This window comes from Loxodonta africana, chromosome 4 (genome assembly GCF_030014295.1).
Source record: "Loxodonta africana isolate mLoxAfr1 chromosome 4, mLoxAfr1.hap2, whole genome shotgun sequence".
NCBI lineage: Eukaryota > Metazoa > Chordata > Mammalia > Proboscidea > Elephantidae > Loxodonta > Loxodonta africana.
The window spans coordinates 18,492,245-18,517,962 of record NC_087345.1 but is presented as its reverse complement, the minus strand read 5'-3'; the positions used below and the strand labels follow the sequence as shown (position 1 = coordinate 18,517,962).

At 39.5% G+C, this 25,718-nt stretch overlaps 1 protein-coding gene across 6 annotated transcripts in view; it reads left to right on the top strand.

The window, feature by feature from the left end:
• Positions 1-25,718, top strand: part of HMGXB4 (HMG-box containing 4) — a 48,781-nt gene that overhangs the window by 14,382 nt on the left and 8,681 nt on the right. For all 6 annotated transcript variants that reach the window (XM_064283644.1, XM_064283642.1, XM_064283645.1 and 3 more), the window contains 4 exons: positions 17,485-17,566; positions 18,631-18,695; positions 19,842-19,947; positions 23,632-23,801. In XM_064283644.1, coding sequence (XP_064139714.1) covers positions 17,485-17,566; positions 18,631-18,695; positions 19,842-19,947; positions 23,632-23,801 — 423 coding nt within the window. The remainder of the gene's footprint in view (positions 1-17,484; positions 17,567-18,630; positions 18,696-19,841; positions 19,948-23,631; positions 23,802-25,718) is intronic.

Sequence of the window (25,718 nt, the reverse complement as noted above, 5' to 3'; positions counted from 1 at the left end):
CAGAGTATAATGAAGTAGTTAAAACCTTGGACCCTAGAATCCATTAGATATGCATTCTTATTCTAGTCTGCTGTTTACCAGCTTTGCTCTCTTGTGATTTCTTCCTCACTTCTCTGTTTACTCATTTGTAAAATGGGGTTCTTTAGAATAAGTTAGATAATACATGTAACATACTTAGCACAGGGCTTGGCTCAGTGAACGTTAGCTGCTGTTAAAATTGCTGTTGCTTTCATCTCAAGTTCCTCAAAAACATAAGATACACTTCAAAGCATTTTACTTTTTTAAATTTTTTCAGCTACTCATTCCAGATATTAGACTAAGCAAGACTATGCATTCATGGTTTTGGTTTTGTTTTGTTTTGTTTTTTAATATGGCACCCCACCTTTTAGGAACCAAACGCTGCAGTTATCTCACCTATTTGGAAAACAGTTAAGAAAGCAAGGTCTCTAAGAAGCAAAAAGTCAATATTATCCAATGAGTTCCCTACAGCTCATGAAAGCTCCTTGGAGTGAAGAGAAGGGACATTGGCTGGAGACAAGTTACTTGACCTCTCTGACCCTGTTTCTTTATTCTTAAATTGAGGGAAGTAGTACCCATCCTCCTTCATGTACTAAAGTCTTGTGAAAATCAGATGAAATAATCCAAAGGAATGTATATCCTGGCCTGTCACACATAATTCTGAGACTGTTATTCATTCAGTAACACATCTGTTCCAAACTGACCTGGTGCCAGGCACTTGCCAAGTGCTAAGGATACAACTGTGAATCAGATGCAGTGTCTCCTCTCAGAGAGCTTGGAGTCTAGTGTTTAGGGTGCTGAACCTCCACAAAGGGATGTGCCAAGTGCTAAGGGAGTCCAAGGAAAGCCTGGGAATGTTCGAGAGGGTTTCCCTGGGGAGGTAGCATCTGAACTGATTCTTAAAAGGCCAAGCAGGCATTATTAGGTGGAAATGAGGAGCAGGCATTCTAGTCAGGGGATAAAATATATATATGTGAAGGCATTGAGACCAGAGAGTGCATAGGGTGTGACTGAAGTGAAGCCACCAGAAGGTTGAAAGTAAAGAAGGCAAGAAGAAGAAGTGCTGAAAGACCTGCGTGCCAGGAAGGGGCAGTAGAGCTCAGTAAGAATTCATAAAACAGGGCATTTGGGGGCATTTTCCTTCAGGATATCACTATAAACCAAACCAAACCCAGTGCCGTCGAGTCGATTCCGACTCATAGCGACCCTATAGGACAGAGTAGAACTGCCCCATAGACTTTCAAAGGAGCGCCTGGCAGACTCAAACTGCCAACCCTTTGGTTCGCAGCAGTAGCACTTAACCACTACGCCACCAGGGTTTCCAAGGGTATCACTATAAAAAAAAAAAAAATAGTATATAGTAAATAACAATAAATAATAATAGCTCTATTTATAGTTTTTAATACATTGTAGGCCCTGTAGTAAGTGTTTTATCTACTATATATCTGAATATTCATAAGAACCCAATGAGGCATAGGTCTTATCATCCCCATTTCACAAAAATAAGGTCAAAGAAGTGAAATAACCATTCCCAGGACACACACCTATTTAGTGGCAGAGCCGGAGTTTGAACCCACATTTGTCTGATTGCAGAATCCATGCTCTTTCCACTGTACTGGAAAAGTGTTAAAAATATATTCACTGGTAAATATGACAGCAGAAATATAGACTGCATTTTAGAAAGATTTCCATTCAAAATTGTTAAAAGCTTTGGTGTGAAGACCTTAGTTATCTGTTACCCTTTCCTTCAGCCAGTTCAGATTTAGGGATCTTGATCAAGTTAGTTCAAAAGAACATCAGTGTGGTATAATGGTTCTGATTGTGGTCTCCGAAGCCAGACTACCTGAGTGCAGTTGCTGGCTCGGCTTCTCCCTAGCTGTGTGACTCTGGGTCTCAGTGCCCTCGTCTTTAAAATGGCAGTCATGATGGGACTTACTTCATAGGGTTGTTAGGAGGTTTAAATGAGTTTCTATGGGTAAAGCTCTTGTAACAGTGTCTCCTATACAGTATTAACATCACTTTTACTAGGGCATTATTATTAACATATATATTGGGATGTTAAAGGGATTGGGGTTCCTGTCATCAGCAGAAAAAAATCAAGTTTTGTTTTTAAGATTCATAAGCTGTGTTTTGTCTTGACCCCCAGATGTTTTATCCTTTAAAACAGAGGTTCTTAAGTGGGAGTCTGTGAATGGGCTTGAAAGAACGTTTTCGTCAGATTCTCAAAGAGCTCTATTACCCAAAAAACTTAAGCATGACTGCTTTCTAAAGAACATTAGTGGTTGCTCTTTGAAAGGTCCTGATATTGAAACATTTGAAAAGAGGCTCTTAGCTGTAAAATTATAACATTGTGAGTCATAGTCCATAAGTGGACTTGTTACAAGTAATTTCCTGGTCTGGTAATAAGTATCCAGATTTTCAAAATATTAACATTGTGTTAAATTAAAATGGAGTCAGTGTTGTTCCAGACCTAACCACCCTGACTGGCTGGCTTCACTTGCCATGCTGTGTGCTTTCTTGCCTGAGAAAGTCTAGCCTGGAATTGCTGCCTTTGAATTTGGAATCACATGAAATGTTTTATAGAGAGAGAGAAAGAGATCATCCACTATTTACGTATTGGCCAAAAACTACTAATTTAAAGAGTGTCTGTGCTCTGGAAAATTTTTAACCCCAAAGTTTGAAATCAGAGCTTTAGGTCTGAGAACGGAGCTGCATGATGGTTAGGTTCTAAGGTCAGCATATAAGATGAAATTGTAAATAGTCAAAATTTGCCTTGAAAGCCTCTTAGGAAGGCTCCATGTTGAAGGCTAGATTTTTTCTCTCTTCAGCACCAGATGAAATAATTGGCATGTATTTAGGAGCCATAGTTTTTTTTAATTACGTTAGCATCAGATATCAAACTTAAACTTGACAGTGAGTTGTACACACTGACAGAGACGTACAGGAAACCATCTGGGGAAAGCAGATTTGTGTCTCCTATCGCGTTCGCCCCAAGACATACGTTCTTGGATTGGAATGATGGATGGTAATCCACCCAATCCGTGCTAACCAACCTCTCTCAAATGACCAAATACAAAACTTACATGAACTGATGTGTGTGTGCATGTGTAATGCCACTCCACTGTATCTCATGTCAACAGGGCATTTGAAAAGACAGCACCTTGGTTAGAACACTTAGAGCATTTTGGGATATGAAGCTGCCAAAAAATTAATAAAGCAGACACAGCACCCAGAACCCACTTCTATAGCATTTCTAAACAGATTGGCTTAACCAAAAGAATTATAAAATTAGGAGCTTTGCTCTTTGAATGAATAATTTTTTTAAATAAAGACCTTCCTGCTACATTCTTTGTCTGATTTAGGTCAAATGGTTTAATTCTGTTCTTCTTCACTACAACTTCTATTTTTAAAAAAGCTGATATTGGCTTTTTGGGGCCACAACTCCTATTGTGAAAACTGCAGAGGGGGAGTTGAGGAGAATTCGTATTAGTTTTGTGTTGCAGCTTAACAAATTGTCACAAACTGAGCAGTTTAAAATAATATCCATTCATTATCTCACAGTTCTGTAAATCAGAAGTTCAGGTAGGACTGTGCTCAGGGACTCCCAGGTTGAAATCGAGGTGTCAGCCAAACCTGGGTTCTTACCTGAGGGTGGAAGTCCTCTCCCAAGCCCACGTGGTTGTTAGCAGCGTTTGGTTCCTTGTGGGTGTAGGACTCATGCAGCTCGTTTCTTCACGGTGAGCAGGGAGTGTCCGTGTTGCTCCTTGGCTCTTTTAAGGCCTCACCCAGCTAGATCAGGCCCAGTCAGGACAATCTCCCTTTTCATTCACTCGGATTCAACTCAGTAGGGACCTTAATTACATCTGCAGAATTTCTTTTGCCATATAACATAATCATGGGAATGATACCCCATCATGAAGAGGAGAGCATTTTACAGGACGTGTACACCGAGGGCTGGAATCTTACAGGCCATTGTGGAAGTCAGCCCTCCACAGAAATAATACTATTAAGTAACTAGTGAAGTGCCAAGCACTAATTGATTACTTCCCACCATTGAGTTAAGTGGCATTATCCAAGTTTGGCTTATAGGGAAATGAAGCAATTCGTTTAAGTAGTATGTAGTATGGTCAGAATTCTGTCTTAGATCTGTCAGTCTCCAAAGCACATGCTGTCTCCATTTTGCCACACTCTGATCTCTGATCAACGCCGATACTTTTTCCTCCCGTCCCATCTGCTTGGTTTTCTCCAGCCCCAGTGTCAGGCTGTAGGCCGTCATCATCCCTCCCCTGCATTACTGCAGCAGCCTCATGAGTGCTCTTCCCGCCTTTGCTCTTGTTCTTTCTCATTGCCAGTCTTCAGATGCAACTCTGACCATGAAACTTGCTACTTGAATTGCCTCTTTAGGATAGAGTACCCGGTCGGTAGCTCTGCCTGCTTCTCTAACGTCATCTCCTACCTCTTTTTGTTTGGAGTATTACCACGTCTTCTTTCCTTTGCCTAGAACACTCTTAACCACAATTTACTTGGCTATTTCTACCCAGCTTTCAAGTATAAATTAAAGTCGCTTTCCCAGAAGGCTCCCTTTGATTCCTTAGACTAGATGAGGTGCTTCTGTTACATGTTCCCATAGCACCCACTACTTCTCCTGTAATAGCCTCACATCTTGTTATAGTGACATATTTATCTGTCTAATCTGTTAGGCTGTGTGTCTGATTCTCGACTGTATTCCCAGTGTCTGGCACATGGTGATACTCAGTAAATATTTATTAATAACTGAATGGTAGGGTGCTTTAATAGGTTACTTTTTGTCTCTTACCTTTGATGGTAGGCCTTTAAGCATTAAATTTCATATATTTTCCCCTATTTCATGCTGCTTAACTCCCTTAGAATAAAATCTGGGCTTTAAAACCTCATCCTCTTAACCACTTACTCTTCCACCACTCAGTAAGGTGCTGAATAAATGCAAGGTTATTTTCTACATCATTGAATAAAGTCCTTTGTAACAGTTATGAGGGGAGCCCCGCTCTTCCGTATGTGAATTTGAATCTAGTATATTATCGAAGAGTTGTGATTTCAGTAATTTAAAAGACTTAATAGTTTGGTTGGATTGATTTAGTTTACATTTTTGTTGCTGTTAAAATTTTATAACTTTTTTTAAATTGTAAATATGCAATGAAGCATTTGCCACTTCGATGACAAAATTTTATTACTTTTTTAATTTTGTAAAGTCAGTTTTAATTTTTATGTTACAGCGATAAACATAGCCTTGTAGATAGTAAGCATGGTCCTTCTACATTGCGAAGAATGGGAATTCCAGAACACCTAACTGTGCTCATGGGGAACCTGTACGTAGACCAAGAGGCAGTCATTTGAACAGAGTAAGGGGATACTGCCTGCTTTAAAATCAGGAAAGGTATGCGTCAGGGTGGTATCCTTTCACCACACCTATTCAATCTCTATGCTGAGCAAATAATCCGAGAAGCTGAACTATATGAAGAAGAAGGTGGCATCAGGATTGGAGGAAGACTTATTAACAACCTGTGATGTGCAGATGACACAACCTTGCTTGCTGAAAGTGAAGAAGACTTGAAGCACTTAATGATGACGATCAAAGACTTCAGAACAGATTACACCTTAACATAAAACAAAATCCTCACAGCTGGACCAATAAGCAACATCATGATAAACAGAGAAAATATTGAAGTTGTCAAGGATTTCCTTTTACCTGAATCCACAGTCAACACCCATGGATACAGCAGTAAGAAATCAAAAGACGCATTGCATTGGGCAAATCTGCTGCAAAAGACCTCTTTAAAGTGTTAAAAAACAAAGATACTTTGAAGACTAAGGTGCGCCTGACCCAAGCCGTGGTGTTTTCAGCGGCCTTGTATGCATACAAAAACTGAACAGTGAATAAGGAAGACCGAAGAAGAATTGATGCCTTTGAATTACAGTGTGGGCAAAGAATATCGAATATACCATGGACTGCCAAAAGAATGAACAGATCTGTCTTGGAAGAAGTACAGCCAGAATGCTCATTACAAGCAAGGATGGTGAGGTTACATCTCACATACTTTGGACATGTTGTGAGAAAGGATCAGTCCTTGGAGAAGGCCATCATGCTTGGTAAAGTACAGGGTCATCAAAATAAAGGAAAACCCTCAACCAGATGGATTGACACAATGGCGGTAAATATGGGCTCAAGCATAACAAGGATTATGAAGATGGCACAGGACCAAGCAGTGTTTTATTCTGTTGTCCATAGGGTCACCATGAGTCAGAACTGACGCAACAGCACCTAACGTCTTTTAACAGTGTTATACAGTGTTTGAGAAACATTGTTAAAACTCCTTGCAAATTTTATAATATGGCCAAATGGGCTGTGAAGTCTCTCAGACACATATTTTTTTCTAATGCTTTCTATATTTAGTATTGAGGTTGATTCTACAGTTGAGAAAGAGTTTGCTATAGTGAGGTCGATTCTACAGTTGAGAAAGAGTTTGCTATGTACAGACTTCCACAAATTATTCGTTCACTATGTACTCCAGTAAATGTCAGACTTATGGATAAGTGATTTTTAAAAGAGTAGTATAAAATTTTAATACTAAATTTTTAACAGACCATGTTTTTTGTGTCCAAATAAATGCTATCTCATTCAGAGCAGTTACCTTGGAAGGTGTTCTAGGAATATGTCCTTTCTTCAAAATGGTGTCAGAATTGCTTCTGAAATTAAAGCCAGAGCCACCACATAAGCTTTTTATCATCCTTCCTCTCAACAAGTCTTTGTCTTTGAGGATAGGTTTTTTGTTTTTTAAGGAAACAAAGAACTAAGGCGAACAAAGTGCTAATCACGCTTTGGTTTAAAACAAGATACAACTCTAAAGTAATGAGACAAGACTGCGTTTTTTGGTCCTAAAATATCACTCGGAAGGTAAACAAAAGTGCCCAGTAACTTTTAAAGCACCAAAGGTTTTGTCATAACTGCAGGACCAGAAAGGATTCTCTTGGGAGGGGATGGAGGACTGTCTTTTTTTTTTTTTTGGAAGTGTATGGAATTTAATAAAAGTAGAAAGCTCCAGGTACAACAACTGTTTTCTCTAATTTAAACAAGTTGGAAGGGAAGTGAAAGAATTACAAAATTATAGTCATATACCACAGACTCTATCACTTTAAAGTACATCTGTTGGAGCAAGAAAAGGAAGGTTTATACTTTACCACACTGGAACTTTTGCCCCCTAACTGTACAGAATCCTAATTTAGTTTGGGAAAAGAAATAAAACATCTCCATTTCTGTTTCTATAGAATAAAAATTAATAAGCAGTTTAAGAAGATTGTGCTTTTCCTAGATGTTGTGGATTGAATTGTGTCCCCTATAAATGTGTCTCAACTTGGTTAGGCCATGATTCCCACTGTTGTGTGGTTATCCACCATTTTGTCATCTGACATGATTTTCCCGATGTGTTGTAAATCCTACCTCTATGATGTTAATGAGGCAGGTTAGAGGCAGTCACCTTAATGAGGCAGCATTCAGTCTATAAGATTAAGTTGTATCTTGATTCAATCTCTTCTGAGATACAAAAGAGAGAGAGAAAAAGAGGAACCTCATTACCACCAGCAAGAAGAGCTAGGAGCACACGCATCCTTTGGACCTTGGATCCCTGCACAGAGAACCTCCTAGACTAGGACAAGATTAATGACAAAGACCTTCCCCCCAGAGTTGACAGGGAGAGAAAGCTTTCCCCTGGAGCCGGCACCCTGAATTTGGACTTCTAGCCACCTAAACTGTGAGACCCCCATGCATCCGTCAGTTTCTCTTACCATGGGGGCTTGTGTGTTGCTATGATCCTGGAAGCTATGCTCCTGGTATTCAAATACCAGCAAGGTTACCCATGGACAACAGGTTTCAGCTGAACTTCCAGACTAAGACAGACTAGGAGGAAGGACCCAGCAGTCTACTTCTGAAAATAATTAGCCAGTGAAAACCTTATGAACAGCAGCGGAACATTGTTGGATGCAGTGCCAGAAGATGAGCCCCTCAGGATGGAAGGCACTCAAAATACCACTGGGGAAAAGCTGCCTCCTCAAAGTAGAGTCGACCTTAATGACATGGATGAAGTCAAGCTTTCAGGACCTTCATTTGCTGATATGGCACAACTTAAAATGAGAAAAAACTACTGCAAACATCCATGAATAATCAGAACATAGAATGTACAAAGTATGAATCTAGGAAAATTGGAAATCTTCAAAAATGAAATGGAATGCATAAACATTGTTATCTTTGGCATTAGTGAGTTGAAATGGGCTGGTATTGGCCATTTTGAATCCGACAATCATAAGGTCTATGCCGGGAGCGACAGCTTGAAGAGGAATGGCGTTGCATTCATCATGAAAAAGGACATTTCAAGACCTACCCTGAAGTACAACGCCATCAGTGATAGGATAGCCACATGCCTACGAGGAACACCAGTTAATATGACTAATATTCAAATTTACACAGCGACCACTAAGAGCAAAGATGAAGAAATTAAAGATTTTTACCAACTTCTGCAGTTCGAAATTGATGAAACATACAATCAGGATGCCTTGATAATTACCGGGGATTGGAATGTGAAAATTAGAAGCAAACAAGAATGATTGGTAATTAGAAAGGATGGCTTTGGTGATAGAAATGATGCCAGAGATCACATGATAGAATTTAGCCAGACCAATGACCTCTTCACAGTGAACAGATGCCTTTTGTCACCATCATGAACATCAACTACGCACGTGGACCTTGCCAGATGGAACACACAGGAGTCAAATGGACTACATCTATGGAAAGAGACAATGAAAAAGCTAAATATCAGTCAGAGCAAGGCAAGGGGCTGATTATGGAACAGACTATCAGTTGAGCCTATGAAAGTTCAAGTTGAAGCTGAAGAAAATTAGAACAAGCCCACAAGAGCCAGAGTACGACCTTGAGTATATCACACCTGTATTTAGAGACCATTTCAAGAATAGATTTGACACATTGAACAATAATGACTGAAGACCACACAAGTTATAGAACGACATCGAGAATATCAGACATGAAGAAAGCAAGAGGTCATTAAAAAGACAGGAGAGAAAGAAAAGACCAAAATGGATATCAGAAGACACTTTGAAACTAGCTCTTGAATGTCCAGTGGCTAAAGCGAAAGGAAAAAATGATGAAGTGAAAGTTGAGCAGAAGATTTCAAAGGGTGACTCAAGAAGACAAAATAAAGTATTATAATGACATGTGCAAAGACCTGGAGATAGAAAACAAAAAGGGAAAAACACCCTCGGCATTTCTCAAGCTGAAAAAACTGAAGAAAAAATTCAAGCCTTGAGTTGCAATATTGAAGGATTCTATGCGGAAAATATTAAGCGACACAGGAAGCATCAAAAGCAGATGGAAGGAATACACAGTCGCTGTACCAAAAAGTGGTTAAGTGCTATGGCTGCTAACAAAGGGTCGGCAGTTCAAATCCACCAGACGCTCCTTGGAAACTCTTCTTATACCAAAAAGAATTTTTTATACCAAAAAGGATTGGTCAGTGTTGAACCATTTCAGGAGGTAGCATATGATCAAGAACCATGGTACTGAAGGAAGAAGTTCAAGCTACACTGAAGGCATTGGTGCAAAACAAGGCTCCAGGAATCAATGGAATACCAACTGACATGTTTCAATAAACAGATGCAGCGCTGGAAGTACTCACTCATCTATGCAGAGAAATTTGGAAGACAGCTACCTGGCCAACTGACTGGAAGAGATCCATATTTATGCCTATTCCCAAAAAAGGTGATCCAACCAAGTGTGGAAATTATCGAACTATATCATTAATATCACATGCAAGTACAATTTTGTTGAAGATCATTCAAAAGTGGCTACAGCAGTGTATTGACAGGGAGCTGCCAGAAATTCAAGCTGCATTCAGAAGAGGATGTGGAACCAGAGATATCATTGCTGATGTCGGATGGATCCTGGATGAAAGCAGAGAATACCAAAAAAAAAAAAAAAATGTTTAACTTGTGTTCTATTGACTATACAGAGCCGTTCAACGGTGTGGATCATAACAAAGTATGTTTAACATTGCTAAGAATGAGAATTCCAGAACACTTAATAGTGCTCATGAGGAACCTGTACATAGACCAAGAAGCAAGAAGCAGTCGTATGAACAGAACAAGAGGATACTAAGTGGTTTAAAGTCATGAAAAGTGTGCGTTAGGGTTGTATCCTTTCACCATACATATTCAGTCTGTATGCTGAGCAGAGAATCCAAGAATCGAGAAGTTGGACTATATGAAGAAGAAGGCAGCATCAGAATTGGAGGAAGACTCATTAACAACCTGTATTATTCAGATGGTACAACCTTGCTTGCTGAAAGTGAAGAGGACTTGAAGCACTTACTGATGAAGATCAAAGACCACAGCCTTCAGTATGGATTACACCTCAACATAAAATAAAAAATCCTCAAAACTGGACCAATGAGCAACATCGTAAGTGGAGAAAATATTGAAGTTGTCAAGGATTTCATTTTACTTGGATCCACATTCAGCACCCATTCAAGCTGCAGTAAAGAAATCAAAAGATGCATTGCATTGGGCAAATCTGCAAAAGACCTATTTGAAGTGTTAAAAAGCAAAGATGTCACCTCGAAGACTTAAGGTGTGCCTGACCCAAGCCGTGGTGTTTTCAGCCGCCTCATATACATGTGAAAGCTGGACGCTGAATAAGGAAGACTGAGAAAGAATTGACGCCTTTGAATTGTGGTGTTCGCGAAGAATACTGAATATACCATGGACTGCCAAAAGAACGAACAAATCTGTCTTGAATGAAGTACAGCCAGAATGCTCCTTAGAAACAGATGGAGAGACTACGTCTCACATACTGTGGATATGTTATCAGGAGGGATCAGTCCCTGGAGAAGGACATCATGCTTGGTAGAGGGTCAGGGAAGAAGACTCTTAGATAAATTGACACAGTGGCTGCAACAATGGTCTCAAGCATAACAAGGATTGTGAGGATGGTGCAGGACTAGGCAGTGTTTCCTTCTGTTGTACATAGTGTCACTATGAGTCAGAACCGACTCGGACAGCACCTTAAAACAACAACAAACTGTGAGAGAATAAATTCCTGTTTGTTAAAACCATCCACTTGTGGTATTTCTGTTATAGCAGCCCTAAACTCAAAAAACCAAACCCACTGCCGTCGAGTCGATTCCAACTCATAGTGACCCTAGAGGACAGAGTAGAACTGCCCCGTACAGTTTCCAAAGAGCACCTGGCGGATTTGAACTGCTGACCTTTTGGTTAGCAGGCGTAGCACTTAACCACTACGCCACCAGGGTTTCCTTATAGCAGCACTAGATAACTAAAATACTAGATTTTTAGAACTCTTGTAAATGGTGTGGCGATATCATGGAAAGAAATTTTGTTCTTGACCTAATCAAAATTCCCGAAATCCATTGGCTTGGTATCTCCTGAAAGATCAGAAGAGCTCTTTCCCTTTATTAGACCCTTTTGCTCTGTTAGAGAGAGAAACAAATGCCTGCTCCTTTCTTTTTCTTTTTCTCTTTTTTAATATTTTACTGAGTTTTAGGCAAAAGTTTACATAGCAAATCAGGTTTACATTTAATAATTTTTATATAAATGTTCTATGACTTTGATTACATTTTTCACAATAGGCCAGCATTCTTATTATTTCCGTTCTGTTTGTTCTGTTTCCATTATTCTAGCTTCCCTGCCCTTTCTTCGTTTCTCATCTTTGTATTAGGGAAAGTGTTGACCATTTGGTCTGATATGTTTGATTATTTAAGGGAGCACAGTATTCATGGATTATAATTGTTTATTTTATTAGCCAATCTATTATTTTGACAAAAGGCGACCACCAGAGTAGTGGCTTCAGCTACAAGTTCAAAGGCAGTAGTCTAGGAGTATAGGGTCGCTATGAGTCAGAATTGACTCGAGGGCACTGGGTTTAGTCTAGGAGTTCTCTAGTCTTTATCAGTCCAGTAAATCTGGCCTTTCTTAGAAATTTGAGATTTGTTCTACATTTTTCTCCCTTTCAGTCTGGAGCCTTCCATTGTGTCCTTGGTCAGAGCAGTCAGTGGTGGTAGCCAGGCACCATCTAGGTCTTCTGGTCTCAGGCTGGATGAGGCCATGGTTCATGTGGGCTGTTTGTCCTGTGAACTAGTTTCTTCTTTGAGTCTTTGGTTTCCTTCAATTTTTTTATTTCAGGTAAGTAGAGACCAGTAGTTCTGTCTTCAATGGCCGCTCACAAACTTTGGAGATCCTAGATGCTACTCACCAAACTAATATGTAGAACATTATCTTTATGAACTGTGTTATGCTAGCTGACCAAGTTGTTCCAAAAAACAATGATCCCAAGCCTTCAAATCCAGTAAACAAATCCCACCAGGTGCTTGGTTATGTCTGGTAAGTGTCTGTAACTGTGCCCCCATGTGGTTTATTGTGTTGTCCTTAGGTGCCATCCAGTCAGTTCCAACTCATAGCGACCCTGTGCACAACAGAACGAAACACTGCCTGTTCCACCATTGCAACTACTGTGTCAATCCATTTCATTGAGGGTCTTTGTCTTTTTTGCTCACCCTATAATTTACTAAGCATGATGTCCTTCTCCAGGGACTGATCCCTCCTGATAACATGCCCACAGTATGTGAGATGTAGTCTTGCCATCCTTGCTTCTAAGGAGCATCCTAGCTATATTTCTTCCAAGACAGATTTGTTCGTTCTTTTGGCAGTCCATGGTATATTCAACATTCTTTGCCAATGCCACAATTCGAAGGGGTCAGTTCTTCTTCGGTCTTCCTTATTCATTGTCTAGCTTTCGCATGTATATGAGGAGATGGAAAACACCATGGCTTAGGCCAGGCGCACCACAGTCCTCAAGGTGACATCTTTGCTTTTCAACACTTTTAAAGAGGTCTTTTGCAGTAGATTTGCCCAATGCAGTGCATCTTTTGATTCCTTGACTGCTGCTTCCATGGGTGTTGATTATGGATACAAGTAAAATGAAATCCTTGACAATGTCGCTCTTTTCTGTTTTTATCGTAATGTTGCTTATTGGTCCGGTTCTGAGGATTTTTGTTTTCTTTATGTTGAGGGGAAACCCTGGTAGTGTAGTGGTTAAGTGCTACAGCTGCTAACCAAGAGGTTGGCTGTTCAAGTCCACCAGGCTCTCCTCGGAAACTCTATGGGGCAGTTCTGCTCTGTCCTGTAGGGTCGCTGTGAGTTGGAATTGACTTGACGGCAGTGGGTTTGGTTTGGTTTGGTTTGGTTTCGCTTGGTTTATGTTGAGGTGTAATCCATACTGAATGCTGTGGTCTTTGATCTTCATCAGTAAATGCTTCAAGTCCTCTTCACTTTGAGCAAGCAAGATTGTGTCATCTGCATAACACAGGTTGTTAATGAGTCTTCCTCCAATCCTGATGGCCCGTTCTTCTTCATATAGTCCAGCTTCTCAGGTTACTTACTCAGCATACAGATTGAATCCGTATGGTGAAAGGATACAACGCTGACGCACACCTTTCCTAACTTCAAATCATACAGCATCCCTTTGTTCTATTTGAATGACTGCCTGTTGATCTATGTACAGATTCCTCATGAGCACAATTAAGTGTTCTGGAATTCCCATTCTCTGCAATGTTATCCATAATTTGTAACCATCCACACAGTTGAATGCCTTAGCATAGTCAATAAAACACAGTTAAACATCTTTCTGTTATTCCCTGCTTTCAGCCAGGATCCATCTGACATCAATAATAATATTCCTGGTTCCACGTCTCTTTCTAAATCTGGCTTGAATTTCTGGCAGTTCCTTGTCAATATACTGCTGTAGCCACTTTTGAATGATCTTCAACAAAATTGTACTTGCATGTGATATTAATGATATAGTTCGATAATTTCCGCATTCATTTGGATCACCTTTCTTGGGAATAGGCATAAATATGGATCTCTTCCAGTCAGTTGGCCAGGTAGCTGTCTTCCAAATTTCTTTGCCTAGACTAGTGAGCACTTCCAGTGCTGCATCCATTTGTTGAAACATGTCAATTGGTATTCCGTCAATTCCCGGAGCCTTGTTTTTCACCAGTGCCTTCAGAGCAGCTTGGACTTCTTCCTTCAGTACCGTCATTTCCTGATCATATGTTACCTCCTGAAATGGTGGAATGTCTACCAGTTCTTTTTGGTTTAGTGACTGTGTGTATTCCTTCTGTCTTCTTTTGATGCTTCCTGTGTCATTCAATATTTTCCCCATAGAATCCGTTAGTATGGCAACTTAAGGCTTGAAATTTTTTTTTTTTTTTTCAGTTCTTTCAGCTTGGGAAATGCTGAGAATGTTCTTCCCTTTTTGTTTCCTATCTCCATGTCTTTGCACGTGTCATCATAATACTTCACTTTGTCTTCTACAACCGCCCTTTGAAATCTTCTGTTCAGCATTTTTACTTTATTTTTTCCTTTTGCTTTAGGTACTCAACATTCAAGAACAAGTTTTAGAGTTTCTTCTGGCATCCGTTTTTGTCTTTTCTTTCTCTCCTGTCTTTTTAATGACCTTTTTCTTTCTTCACGTCTGATGTCCTTGATGTTATTCCACAACTCATCTGGTCTTCGGTCATTCGTGTTCGGTGGGTCAAATCTGTTCTTGCAATGGCCTGTAAATACAGGTGCAGTGTACTAAAGGTCATACTTTGGCTCACATGGACTTGTTCTGATTTTCTCAGTTTCAATTTGAACGTGCATATGAGTAATTGATCTGATCCACAGTTAGCCCCTGTCCTTGTTCTGACTGATGAAATCGAGCATTTCCGTGATATCCATCTCTTTCCATAGATGTAGTCGATTTGATTCCTCTGTATTCTGTATTCCATCCATCGAGGTACATGTGTATTGTCGCCATTTGTGTTGGTGAAAAAAGGTATTTGCATTGAAGAAGTTGTTGGTCTTATGAAATTCAGTCATGCAATCTCCAATATCATTTCTATCACCAAAACCATATTTTCCAACTGCCAATCCTTGTTTGTTTGCAACTTTCGCATTCCAATCACCAGTAACTATCAGTGCATCATGATTGCATATTCGATCAATTCGGACTGCAAAAGCTGGTAAAAAACCTTCAGTTTCTTCATTTTGGCCTTAGTGGTTGGTGCATAAATTTGAATAGTAGTCATCATATTACCTGGTCTTCCCTGTAAAAAAAAAAAAAAATTTTGTAGGCATGTGAATATTATCCTGTCACTGACAGCATTGTACTTCAGGATCTTGAAATGTTCTTTTTGACGATGAATGCAACACCACTCCTCTTCAATTTGTCATCCCCAACATAGTAGACCATATGATTGTCTGATTCAAAGTGACCAATACCAGTCCATTTCAGCTAACTAATGCCTAGGATATCAAAGTTTATGCATTCCATTTCATTTTTTACAATTTCTAATTTTCCTACATTCATACTTTGTACATTCCACGTTCCGATTATTCATGGATGTTTGTAGCTGTTTCTTCTCATTTTGAGTTGTGCCACATCAGCAAGTGAAGGTCCCGAAAGCTTGACTGCATTCACGTTGTTAAGGTCAACTCTACTTTGAGGAGGCAGCTCTTCCCCAGTAGTATTTTGAGTGCCTTCCAACCTGAGGGACTCATCTTCTGGGGCTGTATCAGACAGTGTTCCACTGCTATTCATAAGGTTTTCACTAGCTAATTCTTCTCAGAAGTAGATTGCCAGGTCCTTCTTCCTAGACTGTCTTAGTCTGGCAGCTCAGTCGAAACCTGTCCGCCATGGCTGGGCCTGCTGGTATCTGAATACTGGTGGCACAGCTTCCAGCATTGCAGGAACTCATAAGCTCGCACAGTACGACAAACTGACAGATGCGTGGGGGTGGTTTATTATATATGACTATGTATGTGCATGTTTATGCACACTGCATAGACATTCATATATGTGGCTTAATATATGTATGAATATTATGTAGTGCACATATACATATATGCATACGCATATGGATACACCTATACATGCACACCCATATACTCACATGTGCCTTTCTATACACATATATGCATACGTATCTGCGTATGTAACCACATACAATTTTTTTTTGTTTATTATTATTGCAAAATTGTATGTTACACCATTTACTGAAATTGTCCCTTATTCTTGCATACTTAGTGTCTTCATTTACCTTGGACAAGTCATGCAGATTACACCCATATTGAGTATTGCTTTTCTCATCACCAAAAATAACAAGTGTCTACTATCTGCGACCATATTTTGATGCTTCCAGATGAGTTCTTAGGAAGCCATACTGAAAACATCTCAGTTTATCAGATATAGGTTATAAAACGGTAAAACTTTTTTTTTTTAAATAGTAACTTTTTCTATAAGAGAGGAACATATTTTCTTTCTCTGGTCCTGTGTAAGCATAGCATAATGTATAGCCCTGGAAGTCAGTCCACCCAGACTGTAGTCTTGGTGATGGTATAAGTAGCTTAGTCGTCAGACTGCGGGCCCATGACTGTCTTTCTGAGTATCCTTTTTCTCATATACAAAGTAAGAGGTTTAGACAGGTAAAATCTAATGCCCCTTTCCAAGTAGGAAAACTAACTTTTTCTCCTCAGTCTATGGATAGTTTTAAAATGGAATGCATGGTAGTATCACCCTCTGTTTAAATACCCCTCATTGAACTGGCCTAAAAAGTGTATGATTTTTGTGTCTCAAAAGTTATACTTTGCTTTTGGAATTTGTCATAATCCAGTGAAGAAAAACATGGCGGAAGTAGTACAGAACAGTTTGTTGAAGTAGAAGAGGTTCATCTTGCACTGACTACCCAAGAATTGTCTTCAGTTATTTATTTACTTCCTACCTTCAGCCACAAGAACGTAAATAATAAAATAATGGTAAACTACAAGTGCCAGTTGAACAGGAACAGAGAAGTTAGAGCATTACAAATTAAACCAAGGAAACAAAAAGAACACAGATTTGGCTCCTGGCTTTCTGGCAGCAAAATTTAAAGGGAAGTACCAGTTTTTTGGTTCTTATTATGGTTTCTTACTTTCAAAGATGAGAAAAGTAGACACCCCAGAAGAGGCAAAGATCTTAGCACTTAGTTCCAGAAGATACGCTAACATAGGATTGTCTGTAGGAAGGATGAATGACTTTACAATATGACCAAATCATCACAAGTGTCATGTGGGTGCAACAACCTGAAAAATCTAAAAATAACTTAGCGTGGTTTTTACCTTCTGAAAGTAAAACCAACATTCATCTCTTGTGTGATAAATAATATGGATTAAAAATTAGTTATCCTGTTTAAGAAAGCTGGTTAGTGGTTTGGAATTCTTTCCACTGATGAAAAAGTATCGGTATCCTTTCTATTTTGTTACCATAGATTCGAGGTTGCTAAATGTATGTTCTGGTTAAGTCTTATCCTCTTCTATTTGTGGCACTAGCCAAAAAAGAAGAACATGTCGGCCTACCAGGTGTTTTGTAAAGAATATCGCGTAACCATTGTGGCTGATCATCCAGGTATAGGTAAGGACATTTCTGATCTTTAGCTTTTTGTATTACTCATTTGTCTCTCTGAGAATGGTGCAATTAAATCAGCAAGTCAACAGGCAACTTCTCCACTTAGTATTAAAAAAATACAAATTTCATTTCTTTCCTCAGTTCTACAAGTCACTGTATTTTTTTGCCCGTTTACCCCATCCTAGAAAAGCTTTCTCTTTTACACCTCTTAACACTGATAAAATGGGAAAGGTACATAATATAAAATTCAATTTTAGGAAGCACAGTTCATACATGAATATGCATAATATGTTTTATGTGTAAATACCTTTATGTGATAATGTCTGTTGGTGTCATATTACAAGATTCTACGTTTGACCTTTTTCTTAAGTTGTCCTTGTTATAGAGTTGTAGCCGAGATAACTTATATTATTCATATTTATCTCTGTATTCAAAACTAGTGAAGCGAGAAAATACCACATCACAGACCTTGAATAATCACTTAACTTCTACACATGTCATTTTCCTAATGTGTAAATAGCTGCCCCATCCACCCCACAAGGTTGTTGTGAGGTACGCATGAGGTGCCATGAAAGACGGGAATGTGCTTTGGAAAGCATAAAACCATTATACACATGGAAGTGGGATGATATAATTACACATCTGAAGGATTGCTTCCAGCCTGGTGTAAGGAAGTTCTTCTTTGGTTCTGATCTCTCAGAAATGTGGTAGAAGCTTAACATCTTTACTTTTATAAAATTCTACCAAACATATTTTCTTTAGCCTAAATCGATAAGCCCTCTATTGTGGAAGCAGATTAAAATACACCAGAGAGATGTGTGAGGAATAGATCCCTAGAGAGATGTGTGAGAATTTGAACCTATCTTACGCTGTCAAAAATAGCCCCTTTCAGATAGAAAAGAATCAGAAGAAAACTGATGGAGTTTGGTTTGGATTGGTTTTTCTGAAAGGTCTTTTGATATTTAAGTATGATCTTCAAAAAGCTTTTTCCTGTGTTTGCTCTCGTCAATCATATGTTTTGTTGATAGTTAACCCTTTATTATATTGGGTTTTTTACTCTTTTATGCCAGATTTTGGGGAACTTAGTAAAAAATTGGCTGAGGTATGGAAGCAATTACCAGAAAAGGACAAACTGGTAAGTACACCTTCTTACCAACACTTTTTCCATTGTTTGTGCCTCCCAAAATGTGTAATTCTCTTGTAGACCATCCAGCGAAAATGGTTTCACTGAGGGCACTGTGTTAGTGCCAATTTATCCTGGGCAAAGATTTAGTGGCAGAGACACTGTCTTTTTTAACCTTGTCTGATTTTTTTTCTAACAACCTTACATTTGAGCCTGAAGATGACCTAACTTGGACAGTGATTAAAGTGTTAAAAGAGAATCCAAAATCAAGACCCTCTAGTACAAAAGCTGTAGCCTGACATCTGCAGAGAGTCATTCACTTAATAGTTACCACAAACAAAAACATGGAAGTAAGTCTACTAGGTAACTAGGTTCTAGGTCATCATCCTCATAACCATTAATACATAATGTACCTATTTTCAAGAAGCTAACAAGACAGTAATAGTCATATCTGAATCATTTATAGTCACTTTCCAATTGGATTATATGGAACTAGAATTATAGTCTAGGAATTAGAACTGTCATCCTGCTTTAAGGAACAGCTCATCTGAGTCAAACAACTAAAATATGTTTCACCAAGGTAGATTATCCTTAGTTGCCGTTTTCCATGTCATTGTTACCCTACCAACCAGCAAGCTAGAGGAAATATTTAAACCACATGGACATTATACTGAGACAGATGTTTACTCTATGATTTTACATTTCAAGCCTGTTCTACTCTGTCACAGGGGTTTGACTCCTAGCAACCCCATGTGATGGAGTAGAACTGCTCCATAGGATTGTCTAGGCAGTAATCTTTACAGGAGCAGATCGTCAGGTCTTTCTCCCATGGAGCTGCTGCGTGGGTTTGAACTGTCAACCTTTTGGTTAGCAGCTGAGCACTTAACTATTGTGACACCAGGGCTCAACCCTAGAGCAGTCTAAAAATAATACTGCGATTATCCCATCAGCATTGAGGAATGTTTGTAGTTCTCTAAGATATTAATGTAATAATAGTCTGAAACCTATTCAGTAACCTTCACCTTAAAAAGTTAGTGTTAACGCTCTGTCTGCTGCCCTCCACTGTGCCCTTTCTTTTCTTCATTCTGTCCTCCCATGACTACTTTCCCTCTTACTATTTTGTCCTTTTTAATTTATCTTGCCCTGATCTGACTGCAGATTTGGAAGCAGAAAGCTCAATATCTGCAGCACAAGCAGAACAAAGCAGAAGCCACAACTGTGAAAAGAAAAGCATCCAGTTCTGAAGGTTCCGTGAAAGTAAAAGGTAGTGACCATATCCCCCTCCTGTTCTTAATTTTCCCTACAGCACTGTAGATTTTGCTTCCTTACTAGGAAATTAGGAGAGCAACTTATATTAGAAGCAGATCTTGATATCCAGGTATTATTACTGCATATTGTGGGGTGCAAAAACAATGTTCAAATTTAGATAACATAGATTAGAGGTTAGCAAACTATTCTGTAAAGGGCTAGATAGCAGATATTTTGTGCCATACACAGTCTCTGTCTTATATTCTTTTTGTTGTTTGTGTGTTTTTGTTTTTGGGGGGGGGGTGGCGTTTTTAACCCTTTAAAAACATAAAACCATTCTTAGCTTGCAAGCCATACAAAAACAGGTCACATCCATCCACCTATTGTCAGCTGATCTTTGACAAAGGACCAAAGTCAGTTAAATGGGGAAAAGACAATCATTTTAACAAATGGTGTTGGCAAAACTGGATGTCTGTCTGTAAAAAAAAATGAAACAGGACCCATACCCCATACCATACACAAAAACTAATTCAAAGTGGATCAAAGACCTAAATATAAAACTTAAAACGATAAAGATCGTGGAAGAAAAAATTGAGACAACACTAGGGGCTCTAATACATGGCATAAATAGAATACAAACCATAACTAACAATGCACAAAAACCATAAGATAAACTAGATAATTGGGAGTTTCTAAAAAATAAACATTTACACTCATCAATAAACTTGACAAAAAGAGAACCTACAGACTGGGAAAAATTTTTTGGCTATGCATATCCAACACTGTGCAGGACTGGGCAGTGTTTCGTTCTGTTGTGCATGGGGTTGCTATGAGTCGGAACTGACTCAACAGCACCTAACAACAACAACATCCAACAAGGGTCTAATCTCTAAACTCTATAGAATACTTCAACACCTCAATAACAAAAAGACAAATAATCCAGTTAAAAAATAAGCAAACAATATGAACAGACACTTCAGCAAAAAAGATATTCAGGCAGGCTAACAGACACATGAGGAAATGCTGGTGATATTACCCATTAGAGACATGCAGATAAAACTACAGTGAGTTGAATGCTTTGAAAGCCAGCGTAGCAGGGGCAGGGGTCTGGGGACCATGGTTTCAGGGGACACCTAAGTCAGTTGGCATAAAAAAATCTATTAAGAAAACATTCTGCATCCCACCTTGGAGAGAGGTATCTGGGGTTTTAAACGTTAGCAAACGGCCATCTAAGATACATCAATTGGTCTCAACCCACCTGGATCAAAGGAGAATGAAGAACAGCAAGGACACAAGGTAATTACAAGCCCAAGAGACAGAAAGGGCCACATGAACCAGAGACTACATCAGTCTGAGACCAGAAGAGCTAGATGGTGCCCAGCTACAACCGATGACCGCCCTGACAGGGAATGCAACAGAGAACCCCCGAGGGAGCAGGAGAGCAGTGGGATGCAGACCTCAAATTCTCGTAAAAAGACCAGACTTAATGGTCTGACTGAGACTGGAAGGACCCCAGTGGTCATGACCCCCAGACCTGCTGTTGGACCAGGACAGGAACCACTCCCAAAGCCAACTCTTCAGACATGGATTGGACTGGACAATGGGTTGGAGAGGGATGCTGGTGAGGAGTGAGCTTCTTGGGATCAGGTGGACACTTGAGACTATGTTGGCATCTCCTCCCTGGAGAGGAGATGAGGGGGTTAGAAGCTGGCGAAATGGACACAAAAAGAGAGAGTGGAGGGAGAGAGCAGATTGTCTCATTATGGGGGAGAGCAATTGGGGGTATGTAGCAAGGTGTATATAAGTTTTTATGTGAGAAACTGACTTGATTTATAAACTTTCACTTAAAGCACGATAAAAAAAAAAAAAACTATAGTGTGTTACCATCTCATGCCGACATTACTGGCTCTAATGAAAAAAACGGAAAATAACAAATGTTGGAGAGGTTGTTAGGAGATTGGCACTCTTGTGCACTGCTGGTGGGTATGTAAAGTGCTAATACCACTATGGAAAATGATATGGCACCTCCCTTAAAAAGTTAGAAATAGAAATACCATACAATCCAGCAGTCCCACTCCTAGGAATATATCCTAGAGAAATAAGAGCCATCACACGAATAGACAAATGCGCACAAATGTTCATGGAAGCATTATTCACAATAGCAAAATGGTGGAAACAACCTAATTGCCCATCAACAGACGAATGGATAAACAAATTATGGTACATACACACAATGGAATACTATGCATCAATAAAGAACAATGATGAATCCATAAAACATAACATGAATGAATCTGGAGAGCTTTATGCCGAAGGAAATAAGTCAATCACAAAAGGGCAAATATTATATGAGATCACTGCTATAAAAACCCAAGAAAAGGTTTGCATACAGACAGAAATAATCTTTGATGGTTATGAGGGAGGGGAGAAGTGGGGAAGGGAAATTGCTAACCAGATAGTAGACAAGTGTTAACTTTGGTGAAGGGAAAGACAACACACAATATAGGGGAAGTCAGCCCAACTTGACTAAGGGAAAACCATAGAAGCTTCTTAGACACATCCAAACACCTTGAGGGACCAAGTTACTGGAGCCGAGGGCTGGGGACCATGGTCTCAGGGGACTTGTAGGTCAATTGGAATAACATAGTTTATAAAGAAAATATTCTACATCCTACTTTGGTGAGTAGCGTCTGGGATCTTAAAGGCTTGCAAGCGGCCATCTAAAATGTATGTATTGGTCCCACCATGTTCAGAGCAAAGGAGAATGAAGAAAACCAAAGACGCAAGGAAAATACTAGTCCAAAGGACTAATAGACCACATCAACCACAGCTCCCACCAGCCTGAGCCCAGAAGTACTAGATGGTGCCCAGCTATCACTACCAACTGCTCTGACATGGATCACAACAGAGGGTCCCAGACAGAGCAGAAAAACGTAAAACAAAATTCACATTCACAAAAAAAGATGAGACTTATTGGTCTGACACAGACTTGAGGAACCCACAAGACTATGGCCCACAGATGCCCTGCTAACTCAGAGCTGAAGCCACTCCCAAAGTCCACCTTTCAGCCAAAGATTAGACAGGTCTATGAAACAAATAGGAAACCCTGGTGGAATAGTGGCTAAGTGGCATGGCTGTTAACCAAAGGGTCAGCAGTTCGAATTTGCCAGGCTCTTCTTGGAACTCTATGGGGCAGTTCTACTTTGTCCTATAGAGCCACTATGAGTTGGAATCGACGGCAACAGAGTTTTTTGTTTTGTTTTTTTAATAAAACAGACAATAACACAAGAGGAACATGCTTCTTAGTTCAATGAAGTATCCAAGACTGAATGGGCAACACCTGCCCAAAAGCAAAGACAAAAAGGCAGGAAGGGACAGGAAACCTGGGTGAATGGACACAAGGAACCCAGGATGTAAAGGGAAAGGGGGCCAGTGCTGATACATTGTGAGGATTGCAACCAGTGTCATAAAACAATTTGTGTATAACTTTTTGAATGAGTAATGAATTTTCATTGTAACCTTTTACCTAAAACACAGTAAACTTAAAAAAAAAAAAAAGTCACGGAGCTGATTTGTCACACAGGGCATAGTTTCGCCAGTGCCTGGTGTAGCTCATTAAATGGGAAAATCAGGAAGAACGTTTTTGTGGTGGTCAAGGCCGCAGGCAAGTTTCATCTCTGTTTTATCCCTCTTTTCTCAGCTTCTTCTACAGGAGTCCTGTCACCCCAAAAGAAGTCCCCACCCAGCACCATACTGTTACCAAGCTCACCAGCCAAAGCCCCTGAGACAGAGCCCATTGATGTTGCTGCTCATCTTCAGCTGCTGGGAGAGTCCCTAAGCCTCATTGGACACCGCCTGCAGGAAACTGAGGTGAGTACAACGCTCAGTGGCGTGAGCCTGGTTTCTCACATAACTTGGATTCAGTCACTCACTCAACTGCATTCATTGAGCAACTTTGTGCTGATCATGCCAGATGCTGAAGATACTGTGATAAAGAAGATGTCATGGTAATAGAAACATCTGGAGATTTGTAATCTATCTACTGGCTCTCAGAGTTTATAATACCATCCTATTGAAATACTGGCACCAAAAGAAATTAGAATACCCTGTAACTTAATTAAAAAAAAAAAAAAGCAATTGAAAAGATGAATATAAATTCCATGGCACTTTTGATCACTTGAAGTTCTAAGAGTTTGAATTTTTCTATGCATTTACAGCAAGATTTTGCATAGACAGATTATATAGGAGGTTAAGAGTTCCTCTACTTCTTTGAAAATAGGTAGCAAATAGGGAAGGTGAAGTTCTCAAGTTCTTCATCACTCAGCACTTGAGTTATACAGTGCTGTGTGCCCTAAGGAAATTTTTGTCCTTTTAAGCTTCACTTTCAAAGTCGCTTAACCTACAAAGCTGTCGTGTTCCATTTCTATTACCCTATTCAATTTCTAACCATATTGCCCTGTGGCTAACTCAGTAATGAGGTAGTTCAGCTTTCCAATGGATTCTAATAGAACATTTCAGCAAAGACGTCAGTCTAACCTACTAAAACCATTTTTAAGCTATTCACCTGCTTCTGTGTGGGAGTTGAATAGTTACTCAACAAATAAAATACCAAAGTCCACAAGAGATGAAGCTCTATCTCGTGTGACTCTTATTTATTTTTCATATTTAGCCATTCTTACATTTCCTAAAAAGCTAGAAGTAAAAATGATTTATTTTAAGCATCTTCCATATACCAAATTTTCTTCTGATATTTCTGTTTAGTTTAGCAAATATTTGTTGAGGACCTAGGCATTACTCCAGGAACCCAGGGGAATAGAAAATCTGAACAGCAAAGTGTACCTATGATCAGGAAACTTAAAGTCTAGTTGGAAAGATAGAATATGTATATATTTAACAATTTACAACAAGCCAGCTTCTATGAGTAGTTGCTATGAGTGAGTTACTTATATATGGTAACCAGAAATAAGAGCGTCACAGATTCTCTAGTCCACTTTTTTTTATAACCACCTTATCAATTCACATACCATATAAAATTCACTCCTTTAAAGTGCAGAATTTATTGACTTCAAGGATATCGTTTTACTGGGATCCACAGTCAACACCCATGGAAGCAGCAGTCAAGAAATCAAATGACATATTGCATTGGGCAGATCTGCTGCAAAAGATCTCTTTAAAGTGTTAAAAAGCAAAAATGTCACTCTGAGGACTGAGGTGCACCTGACCCAAGCTGTGGTGTTTTCATTAACCTCATCTGCATGCCAAAGCTAGGCAGTGAGTGAGGAAGACCAGAGAAGAACTGATGCCTTTAAAGTATGGTGTTGGCAAAGAATACTGAATATATCATGGACTGCCAGAAGAACAAACATCTGTCTTCGGAAGAAGTACAGCCAGAATGCTCCTTAGGAGTGAGGATGGCTTGACTTTGTCTCTCTTACTTTGGACGTGTTATCAGGAGGGACCAATCCCTGAAGAAGGACATCATGATTGCCATTATGGATTGAATTGTGTCCCCAGAAATGTGTGTCAACTTGGCAAGGCTGTGATTCCCAGTATTGTGTGGTTGTCCACCATTTTGTGATATGATATAATTATCGTATGTGTTGTGAATCCTAACCTCTGTGATGTTAATGAGGCAGGATTAGAGGCCGCTGAGTTAATGAGGCAGCCCTCAGTCTACAGGATTAAGTTGTATCTTGAGTCAGTCTTTTTTGAGATATAAAATAGAATCGAGCAGCAAGGACAGGAACCTCATACAATCAAGAAAGAAGAACCTGTAATGGAGTGTGT